Here is a 12,461-nt window from a genome sequence, read left to right as displayed (position 1 = left end):
CATCTGGCATTCTCTCAGAGATAACTAGTGAAAGAATAAGAGAGGGATGGTGGGGGCATAGAGAGGAATGTCAGTCTTTCAGGGAAGTGACATACCATTATCTTGCCATATTCTAGGAGTTACTATAGAATACTCTATTGGGCAGTTCAATGCAAGAGGAGGAGATTACATAAGGGTATGGAAACTAGGAGACAGGGATCATTAGGAGCCACCTTAGAGGTTACTTACCATACCTAGCAAATGCTGACAGGGCAAAGTAGGAAGGTCTGGGGACCAGAACAGGTTTTGGTAGCTCTCCAAATCTATCAGAAGTCATGCACTGGGACTGGAGCATATTGTCTCGCTTGATCCCATCCTCATGCCGCACTTACCCCCACCCTTTTTTTTTTTTTTTTGCCCTGGCAAAGGCTAAGAAAAGAATATTGTAGTAGACACAGTGCAATAGGGGAAAAGGCATGACCATCGGTTGCAATCTCATCTCTACTAATTAGCTATTTCAGTTCACCTGAAATAAGTTCACCTATGAAATAGTTCACCTCAGTGCCTTCATCTGTAAAGTTGAAAGAATGCCCTTTATTATGCAGATTTGTTGTGAATAACAGCAACAATATATGTAAAACCATAATGCAACATAGGTTATCAAAAACCAGGGGAGCCTGGGTGGCTCAGTGGGTTAAGCCTCTGCCTTCGGCTCGGGTCATGATCCCAGGGTCCTGGGATCGAGCCCCGCATCAGGCTCTCTGCTCCTCCTCTCTCTCCACCTTCCTCTCTCTGCCTGCTTGTGATCTCTGTCTGTCAAATAAATAAATAAAGTCTTTAAAAAAAACACAGAGGCTATTATAATTAAATATAAGATGTGTATATTTTTAAATATATGCAAATACATGTGAATGACAAATTCTAATTTAAAATATATACAGTGACTAGGTCCTTGAAAAGATCCCGATACATAATAGTTATCCATATAAGTGTCTGGTGAATAAACTTGGCCTCTTTTCCTGAACCTTCCATTTATCTTTTTATCACACTAGAATGGCAATTCATTGAAGGGAAAGATTTTATGTCTCATAAATATTTGTATTTCCCAATATCTAATACCTTCTTAGCATATCATATGCATGTAATAAATCATTATAAAATAAATGCAATCATTAGTTATTAATCATTCACATTTCCAACTACCTTATTGCCTTATCATCTTGCCCACTTTTCAAAACTCGTTTTCCCCCACAAATATATCTGTGATAAACTCAAATGCATGTTCTATAATATGTCTCTTTAGTCAGATGACATATTGTAAAGTGATTGTTTAGTCTTTAAGTTGCTTCTTGAAGAATAGTATTATAAGGGCAACCTGAAGGAAATTAGGATATAAGCAAAGTCAATATTCTGTGATCTCCCCAAATTTTCTAATTTTTTCTTCTTAAAATATTTTAACCATTTTCTTCTCCTTCTATTGTTATTTTCTTCATGTCCTTTTCTTCTAAGCAATCCTTCCTATTGTTGATTCTATTATTATTGATGATAACAAGTCAATAACATTTTCATGTATATTCATGACCAGCTGGGAGAGGAACTCTACTTGTAGTATTTACGATATTGTGGTACCTAAAGTGGGGGAACTTATAGAAATATTGGGGTTTTCTTCCATGTCCCATAAATTCAACATTTACTACTCTACATCAGTCTATGATAATTATAACTTTAGAGTTATAAGAAAACTAATGGTTTTTGTTGCTCAGAGCTCACAGGTAATAATTCATTTTTATTTTATGCAGTTATAAAACATTTATATATTTATATATATGCATTTGTGTATTCAATTAGGGAATATTTATGTTTTATATGCCTTATTTCCATAATTAACTGAGGTTGATTTTAAGAATAAAATTCAACATTGATGGATGAATGGATAAAGAAATGTGGTATCTGTATACAGTGGAATATTATTCACTCATAAAAAAGAATGAAATCTTGCCACTTGCAAGCACATGGATAGAGGTAAAGAGTATAGTGCTAAGTGAAATAGATCAATCAGAGAAAGATAAATATCATATGATTTCACTATTATGTGTAACTTAAGAAACCAAACAAATGAACAAGGGGAAAATAAGAGACAAACCAATAAGTAGACTTCTTATTTTTAATAAGTAGACTTTTAAATACAGAGAATAAACTGATGATTTCTATGGGGGGATGTGCAGGGGGATACGTGAACTAGGAGAGGGATTAAAGGGAATACTCATCATGAGAACTGAATAGTGTATAGAATTGTTAAATTGCTATAGTGTACACTTGAAACTAATATAACATTGTATGTTAACTATATAGGAATTAAAATTAAAAACTTAGTTAAAAAAAGAATAAAATTCAAAAAATCACAATCAGGAAGGATCAAGAAAGAAAAGGTGGAAAGGTTTATATAGTTGCTATGATTAATATCACGTTTGTGTTTGTGCTTCCTAGCAGCCAAGACAGGGGAAGTAAATTATTGTTACCATATACTGAACACGTATAATGTACCAGAAACTTTGTGAGGTGCTTTGAAACAATACCTATCTTCACTCCAACCATGGAGAATAGGTATTATTCTCATTTCACAGGGGAAGTTACTAAGGTTGGTAAAACTATCTTGTCTAGTGTCACAAAACTAAACTCCTAAGTGGAGCCAAGATTCAAATCAAGAACTCTCTGACTTCATAGTTTGCACTCATATATTTCTCATGGTCAGAAGGGATAAAACATAATAATTCCACAGAGATAAAAGATTTGGCATTAAATTATAAAATTAATTTTAAGTGTGACATTGTAGAAAGGGGACATTGAACAATATGATAAACAATGCCCTTCATAACAGATTTACAATAAATGCAGAAGCGATATCCGTATAGCTGTTTGGATCTTTTTTAAATGGCCTTTGATAACTGCCTAAACTGTAACATTAAAGTGCAAGTGAGTGAAACTGATCCAGCAAATATTGAGCTAATAGGATCCTGTGATCCAGGACGTCTGGTGGCCTGAGCTAATTCAAGAATAAAACTGAAATTACATGAATCAGGCTTCAGAATGCTACTACATTTTATTAGCAAGGGTTTGGATAAAAGCCGAATTCATTTGTTCATTCATTCAGCAAATGTGTATGGGCCATCTATATGCCACGTACTGTGATAGGTTCTAGGAATCTAAATATGTTTTTTAAAATATTCCTACTTCAAAGGAGTTTGCACTTACTTTAGAATTAGACAAGCCAATCCCTGCAATGAAGAATGTTAAGTGCCATAAGGGAAGTGTGTACTATTGTACAAAAGCCCTCAAACGTACCTGGCAGTCAAAGAGGTTATCATAATGGGGGTAACTTTTTAGATATGACTTGAAGGTAACAAAAGTTCTTCCCTTTAAGCTGTGTTAAATTAGAGGTGGTTGATCAAATAGCATGAAGAGCTGGTTTCTGTTTTATCAGTTAAACAGAGATCCAAGGTCTCTAAAATTTCAGTCAGCATTATTCAGCAAATACTGATTGTTTCTATGATATGCTAGATACTGGCGATACAGTGGTGAGCACAATGGATACTTCTTCTGTCCTCTTGGAGTTTTTGTTTACTCTTTTGGTAGATAGGGATATTAAACAAAGCATCACAGAAATAACCATGCAATTTCACCTGTGGTAAATTCCATTAAAATAAAGTTAAGGGGATCTCTATGTATGATAGACCTGACCGAGCCTGAGGACTCAAAAAGGGTTTCCTTAAGAAAGTGACACCTTAACTAAAATCTGAAAGTTAAGGAGTTAGCAAGGTAAGGTTCCTGTGTACGGTAAAAGGCAGGGAGACACCACAGATAGAAAGCATTCCAGTCACAGAAAGCAACATGCAAGAAAGGATCCAAGGCATGAAGTTATATAATATAAATTGATGAAGTTTAAAATGGTTAGAGTGTCTGGAACAGGAAAAGTAATGAGAAGAAGGTAAAAATGTGGCTGGAGAAAATAGGTCATATGCTGGGCCTTATAAGTTGCATTAAGAATTTGAGCCTTGTGGGGCACCTGGGTGGCTCAGTGGGTTAAAGCCTCTGCCTTCGGCTCAGGTCATGATCCCACAGTCCTGGGATCGAGCCCTACATCGGGCTCTCTGCTCAGCGGGGAGCCTGCTTTCCCTCCTTCTCTCTCTGCCTGACTCTGCCTACTTGTGATCTCTGTCTGTCAAATAAATAAAATGAAAATCTTAAAAAAAAAAAAAAGAATTTGAGCCTGGTGGTGGGTATTATGGAGGGCACGTATTGCATGGAGCACTGGGTATTGTGCATAAACAATGAATTCTGGAACAATGAAAATAAATTTTAAAAATTAAAAAAAATAATTTGGGTCTTTATCCTAAGAAAGTAGCATTGGTTTGTTTAAATCAGTACAGTGACATGACTATATTTGCATTTTTGAAACACCACTCTAACTGCAGTGTGGAAAACTGAATGGAAGAAAGCAAAAATGGTTGTAGGAAAATCAGTTAGGAAGCCATTACTTGTCAAGCCAAAATAGTGGCTTAGGAAAAGATGGTAGTAATGGAGAGAGTGAGAACTGAGTTGATTTGAAACTGTTATGAGAAGGACACTGGGCCTGAATTATAAGAAAGCATTGTATGTCAAGAATAATTCTTAGGACTCTAGTTTGCACATCTGGATGGATGGTGGTACTATTCATTAAGATAGGAAGCAATATACTTAAAAAAAGATAAGAGGCAATCAAAGTTCAGGAGTGTGGGGGTCAAAATCAAGACCTTGAGTTTATACATGCTGAATGTGAAGTTCTGTTTTGATACCAAATAGGAAGTTGGACATGTCAATTCAGGGTAAAGATAAAGAATTAGAAGAAATTTGTATATATGGTGGAGTTGAAGTTAGGAGTAAGTTGGTGTCTAAGTTAGGAAAAATAATGACTCAGCATCTGTATCAAATTAAGGCACTACAGAACATGGAATAGAATTATTTGTCAATGAACTTTAGAGGCATAATCTCATTCATGCCTTCTTTATGTACCTTATCTGACATTAGAACATAATCAACATAGTTTTTTTCAGTCACTTCTGTCCAATTTAACTACAATCAGGAGGTGGAAAAAGCCCTAAATCTAAACAAAGATCTACTCTTTGTACAGGGATGCATATTTATTTTGATATCAGTATCTATTGGCAGGAGGAATCCTATAATGGCTGGTTCACAGAACAAAACCTTCCAAACTATCCCTTGATAATCTAATATAATCCCATGTAAATATTTATCTATAGACTGGAAAGATAATAAGGAATGGTGAGCTATACATGAGTATACAAAAAGCTACCTCTGCAAACATTGTATCCCTGCATGTACTAGACTTTGGTAATGGTAAGTGTGCATTGTACTGCAGTGTGCACTCAAAAACCCTCATTACCATAACCAAGTTATACTTGTAAAGCTAAGTAAGGGAAAGCCATTAGGGTTTACATGTTCCGTGTGTGTGTGTTTGAAGTTATCCTCTAGATAATATAAATAACTTCAAACAAGTTATGTGACATTATTCTATTTATTTAAACACTTTTTAATCATCAGAAAAACCTCAGAGCACAGGTGATATTATATAGGTAAGGGACATATATAGGTAAGGGACAAAATGCAAAGGGTATATACTAACTGACCCAGTTCCAAGGCTAGCAAACCATAGAACTAGAATCCAAACCACATTATGTGGCTCTGAAGTCTACTCCTTTGACCAATGAATGCACTGTTGTGCCTTCCATAAAACAAATAATGGCACTGAATCTGCTCTCTTATTAAACAAAGACCAAGTTTGGGCTCTGACGCATTCCTTCCTCTTAGAGAAGCTGGAAAAGGGTAGGGCAAAACAGAGGTCATGGAATCAAAATTACCTTCTTCCCTATGATTCTGTTTCCAGTAAATTAAATAATGTGATAACTCTTTCCTTTATTCCCCCATCTGACACCATATGACTTTAGTAGTGCCTTGGTAGGGAAAACATAGCCTGCTGAGTCATCTCTACCAGTTTCTGCAAAATGAGGTTTGGAGGAAGCCTTCACAGCTGCTTATCTTAGGAAACTTGACAAGATCACAGCTTGAAATTGTAGGACTGTATTATAATTAGAGACTAGGTGAAAATTTATCCAATGTAATAATTCAAGAGTAGTTTGCCTTATGTATATTATAAATAACAGGGTATCATTATTATATATTGTTTTAAAATAAGCTTAATTAACTATATTTTATTTTTAGGGTTTTATATTTATTGATAAAGATAATCCAAGGTCTGTACATTCAAATGAAGACAAGATGTCAAAAATACTGTTAAGGAGCCCCTTATTTTATATCATTACACAATACATCAGAAATGATTATATAATCCCATTTCTGAAGCCAGATGCCTTTGTACCTGAGAATCTGTTCCAATCTATTAAGTCTATATTCATAAAATCTATTTTTGTATAGAAGAATACATAAAATAAACTTTCATAATTGAATATTTCTACAAAAAGACTAGTTACTGGCCCATCTGTTCTACTATTATCCCACTTTTCTCTTTCTCTTTTAGCTTTGAGGCTAAAATTAGTAATATTTTCAGAATAATTTGAATCATACCTAATAGCCAAACTTATATTCATGCTACCATAGTGAAATAAATCTTCTGCCTTAACTAATTTTAAATTAGTAACCTAACTTGTTTACTGACTAAATAGACCTTTTTTTTTTTCATTCAGAGATTAGAAAGCTGGACAGACACAGTTGATAAAATTGTCCAATAAGCTGAAAAGAAACATATAAATATAAATATAAATATATAAATATAAATAATATATATATTTATATAAATATAAATAAATAAATATTTATATAAATATAAATATTCCAAATAGAATAATGTCACATAACTTTTTTGAAGTTATTTATATTATCTAGAGGATAACTTCAAACAAATTATGTGGCATTATTACAAATCAACTAAAATCCTTCATTTTTACAACTCAAGTAATTTGATTTAGAAAGATCTTACTTCCACTTTTTGATATTTCATTTTGCTTTCTCTCCTTTATTAGTTTATTAACAGGATAATTACAAGTTTTATAAACCATTTAGTGCATATCTAGAACTATACGGTGGTATGAATGAAGTAGGAAATGTTACATAAATCCGTGAGGACTTTGTAATCTGATTAAGAAAATAACATTTTAAAAATATGAAGTAACTAGAGAATAGGATAAGACAGTGGTCTGAAACCACTCATATAAGTCCTCACCCAGTGGAGGGGAATCTGTAGGGGAAATAGGTATGGCTAATACAAATTTATCCAGGGGTGTGTTAGTAGCAAAAAGCAGTAACAAATACAGAAATAAACTAGTAATGACTAACAAGATTTTTGCACTTATACGCTATGGCCCTCATAGGTAACAAAAATACCTAATAGAGACCCTGACACTCAGGAGACCATGCAGACACCTGAAATTTTATCATGTCATTTCATATACTACTTTAACTATAAATGTACTGTGTATAACTTCAGGTTTTAGCAGACATTGTGGTTTCCTAAAAATGGAAGTAATCAGATACCAATAATGAAGGTTCAAATTTGCAAGCTGATACACAACACTCTAAATTTATCTATATCACTTGACTCTGGTCTGTAAATCTTACATCTTTAAATTAAAAACTCAGAAAAATTTGGAAGTATAGACATAAGTTAAATGTGTTGCATATACTGTATTTTTATTTCTTTATTATTTTATGTTAGTCATCATACAGTACAGCACTAGTTTTTGATGTAAGGTTCCAAAATTCACTGTTTACATATAATACCCAATATTTTATTTTATTTTATTTTATTTTATTTTTTTAAAGATTTTATTTATTCATTTGACACAGAGAGATCACAAGTAGGCAGAGAGGCAGGCAGAGAGAGAGAGAGGAGGAAGCAGGCTCCCCGCGGAGCAGAGAACCCGATGCGGGACTCGATCCCAGGACCCTGAGATCATGACCTGAGCCGAAGGCAGCGGCTTAACCCACTGAGCCACCCAGGCGCCCCAATACCCAATATTTTAGATGAAATTATCACACCTCATTTATCAATACAAAATAGTAATCTGAACAGTGACTATAAACACATTATACATAAATATTACATAATTATATTATCAAAGAATTGGGAGAGACAGAATGCCTAGACTATTTATACAGATGTTATTTTTACAACAATGTAGGCACATATTATTATATTTCATATTAGTTAAAAAGAATTTGTAAAAAAAGAAAATATATCTCATTAATCATATTTTGCCTTTATGTATAATTTGGAGTGTTATATATAAGAGGCATTCAGTATTTATTCCTTTATTTTAGGAATTCTGACCATGTTTCAAAAGTGCACAGGATGAAACATCTCTAAAATTTCCATCACAGGGACAGTTTACATGGTTTTTAAAGAGATGGAAATAGAAAAATTGTACTTATTGAATAATATACGGCATTTATTAGTCTTCAAAGCTTTGGAGTCAGACATGGATTCCACAACATGTCTTTACCATTTACTAGCTATGTGACCATGGGGGAGTTATTAGTCTTACCGAGCCTTAGTCCCCTCATTTTAAAATATGGCTATAAAAATAGAACCTGCCATACAAAGTTATTGTGAAGCTGAATGTGCATTTGAAATGTTTAGCACAGTCCTCCAGCCAATGACACAAATAGGCTCTCAATAAATAATAAATGTTATAAGAATTATTTACTTTTACAATTGAAATATATCTATATTAGCAATCTATACGTATCTGTATCTATCAATCTCCCAAATGTTCAGCCTTTACAATGGTAAAAAGTATGCCATGAAGTCTTACTATATAACATCCATTGTTCTTCAGTGGAATTAAAAATAAAACATTATGGTAAATTAAATTAATTTGTAGTCATTTATTGTCTAGTAATATGAGTTCTAATTATGAATTGGTCAACATGTTTTTCATTGTCACTCCTTCTCCACCACCCTCACTCTTCTGTTAGGGCATTAAACATAGGGAGGAATATGGGAGAGGTGTCTGTATTGGTATGTATCAGCTGGATGGCAGTGGTGCAAAGGGCCTATGGTTTTTGTTCTTGGAGTCTGCATTTGAGGTGAAGGTGCAAAAGGGCTCGCAGAAGGAGGAGAAAAACAACAACAAAGTAACTCCCATGCTCTCCCTTGATTGATCAGAAAAGTTAATTCACCTCCTCACATTCACCCACTCAGCAAACAAAGTTTTGGGAAGAAGACGGGGGTGTCTGCAGAGTTGATATCAGCTACCAGTCTCTCATGTCACTATGCAATTGAGCATGTCTAAATATAGGCTTTGCCAGCCAAATTGGTTGCTCTGAAGCTGCAAACCCAGCTATGGAGCATCCAAATTCTGAAGCTGCTAAATCCATAATCTGAATAACCACACTTCATAGTTGTGTCTATGTGGTTACGTCCTTCTGGAAAGTTCTTCCCCATCTGTGCCTATGGAAATCCATGAATTCCTCCCCTCACTCCCATACCCCAGGGGCCATCCCATGCAAGACAAGTCTATGCCCAGGCACGTGGGATTCCTTCTGGGACTGACCGTGGGGACTGAACCTTTCTTTCCTCCCTGGAGCAGTGAAAGAGGTATGCCTCTCCTATATCTCTTCTACAGCACTCCAGGGTTCCTCTCTGGGGTTCAAGAGACCTCCAAACCATGGAGGAACACCCTTGTCTTATCCCCAGCCCCCACCGGCATCTTCAATGCAGTCCTCAAGGTTCCCGAGGCTGCCCTGGACCACAGGGTCCTCACTTTACCTCCAGCAGGAAATGCAGCCCAGGCAACTACATTTGGAACACACCCCTTAGGGATTATGGTGTGGAAACTCAGGGACCTCAATTTGGGAATTAAGAAGAAATTGTTTGAAAATTTATAACACACTCCCAAAGAAGGGGCTGAAACAAGTATGCTGCAAGGACAGACCTAAGAGATGGGTCTCCCAGCCTCTGCTAAACATCCCCATTCTTTGCCAAGTTTGAAGACTAATTACCGCAAAGGATCTCCTAGGATTGCACTAAGCACGCGTTTGGGCATATAGCATAATTGTTGGAGCTCCTTCTAGCTTCATATTTGACTTTATTTTGGCTTTCAGATTTTAAGTAGGGATTTTAAGAAGGCTAGTTGGTTGCTATCCTGAGGATAGTGAAACCCCTGGAGTCAGATAGCAAGAGGTCCTGGGCAGGCGCACTAGGATGTGTCCTCGGAAGCCGGCTGGGGATCCGGGAGCGCTGGCCCTGGGTGAGTTTCCCCACCGCGGGCTCCATTCCCCCCACTTCTCGCCCCTCTCCGACCCCTCCCAGCCTGGCGTGTGCTACCCTGCGCCCCTCGCTAGCTCTAGATCGGCTCCTCCTGCTGCCTCCGCCCCCTCACACTGGGTCCCCCAGCATCGTCCTTGTCCCACTCAGACTTCGCTCCAGCCGCCCCGCCAGCCGCACTTCCCGCCCTCGCCTAGATCCCGGCCGCCGCCGCCCTTGTAGCTGCACTCCTTTCGCGATCCGCCCGCGATCCGCCCTCGCCCCGCTCCCTCGGGCCCGCGTTCCACGCCCGGCCCGCCGCCCCCGCCCCCGCCGCCCTCTCCTCTTTCGTCGCTGCCGCGCCCGGGACTCGGTAGGCTCCGTGCCCTGCGGTCACGCCCGCCTCCTGGCCCCTGAGAGCCAGACCTCTCGGCTAACGCGGAGGCGCCGCGGTCCCCGCCGCCGCCACGGCCGACACGGGTGCCACGCGCCGCCGCCGCCGCCGCCGCCGCGCCGCCGCCGCCACTCGCCCGCCGCCCACTATGGCCCCGCAGCAAACAGGTAGCAGGAAGCGGAAAGCACCCGCGATCCAAGCGGGCGCCGCAACCTCGTCGTCTCAGATCTCCGCGGCGGCTGACGCAGAGGGGCCGCTGCTGCCCAAGAAGCAGAAGCGGCCGGCAACTAGACGCTCGCTGGTCCACTACCTGAAGGGCCGCGAGGTGGGCGCATGGGGCGGCGCCGGGCTCTCGGGCTCAGAGGGCGAGCTGCGAGGCTGTGCGGTGCAGAAGCTGCCTGAGCTGTTGAGGGAGCGCGAGCTGGCCCTGGGCACCCTCAACAAGGTGTTCGCGTCGCAGTGGCTGAACGCCAGGCAGGTGGTGTGTGGCACCAAGTGTAACACCCTCTTCGTGGTAGATGTGCACTCGGGTCAGATCACGCGCATCCCCCTGATGCGGGATCGGGGGCCCTGGTTGGCCCGGGCTCAGCCGACCTGCGGTATCCACGCCATCGAGCTGAATCCTTCCAAGACCCTTCTGGCCACTGGGGGTGAGAATCCCAACAGCCTGGCTATCTACCAGCTGCCCACCCTGGACCCCGTGTGCCTGGGCGACCGCCATGGCCACAAGGACTGGATCTTCACCATCGTCTGGATGAGTGACACAGTGGCTGTGAGCGGCTCCCGTGACGGCACAGTGGCGCTGTGGCGGATGGATCCCGACATGTTCAATGGCAGCATCGCTTGGCACAATGACGCTGGTCTCCCTGTGTACGCCCACATCCGTCCGAGGGACATGGAGACCATCCCCAGGTCCAGCACCAGCCCCAGTAACCGCAAGGTGCGGGCTCTGGCCTTCAGCGGCAAGAACCAGGAGCTGGGAGCGGTGTCCTTGGACGGCTACTTCCACCTGTGGAAAGCCCGCAGCACTCTGTCCAGGCTGTTGTCCATCAGGCTGCCCTACTGCCGAGAGAACGTGTGCCTGACGTACTGTGATGAGTTGTCCCTGTACGCGGTGGGCTCCCAGTCCCATGTCTCCTTCTTAGATCCACGCCAACGTCAGCAGAATATCCGGCCCCTGTGCTCCCGAGAGGGTGGCACAGGTGTGCGCTCGCTGAGTTTCTACCAGCATATCATCACCGTGGGCACAGGCCATGGCTCCCTGCTCTTCTATGACATCCGCGCCCAGAAGTTCCTGGAGGAGAGGGCCTCAACCAGCCCGGACGCCTCTCCTGGGCCCTCAGGAAGGAAGCTCAAACTCACCTGTGGCAGAGGCTGGCTCAACCACGATGACCTGTGGGTGAACTACTTTGGTGGGATTGGCGAGTTCCCCAACGCGCTCTACACCCACTGCTACAACTGGCCGGAGATGAAGCTCTTCGTGGCTGGGGGACCTCTCCCTTCAGGCCTCCATGGGAACTACGCAGGCCTCTGGAGCTAAGGATGGCTGCTGTTTTCAAAGTGCCCAGATTTACCTTCCAGTCCCCTCTCACTTTACTTCCTCATGCTGCATTTGTGCTTTCTAACTCAGTGTGATGTTCGCCTTCCAGGTGGAAGTTCAATTTATCTGTCCGTAGTGTGAGAGAGAGAGAGAGAGAGAGAGAAAGTGATCCTTGGGCAATCAAAACTTGTCTTTAAGATTTTCCTGTACCCTCCACCCCGACACAACCA

The 12,461-nt window shown here is 40.6% G+C and overlaps 1 protein-coding gene across 1 annotated transcript; it reads left to right on the top strand.

Annotated features, from left to right (window-relative positions):
- The first annotated feature begins 10,839 nt into the window (after positions 1–10,839).
- On the top strand, positions 10,840–12,231 carry LOC116583502 (DDB1- and CUL4-associated factor 12-like protein 2). Its single transcript, XM_032331579.1, has one exon. It carries the CDS (start codon positions 10,840–10,842, stop codon positions 12,229–12,231), a length of 1,392 nt encoding a protein of 463 aa, XP_032187470.1.
- Positions 12,232–12,461: the final 230 nt, after the last annotated feature.

The sequence above is a fragment of the Mustela erminea genome, chromosome X (genome assembly GCF_009829155.1).
Source record: "Mustela erminea isolate mMusErm1 chromosome X, mMusErm1.Pri, whole genome shotgun sequence".
Classification (NCBI taxonomy): domain Eukaryota; kingdom Metazoa; phylum Chordata; class Mammalia; order Carnivora; family Mustelidae; genus Mustela; species Mustela erminea.
The sequence above is the reverse complement of the archived record's forward strand: the minus strand, read 5'-3'. Positions and strand labels throughout refer to the sequence as shown.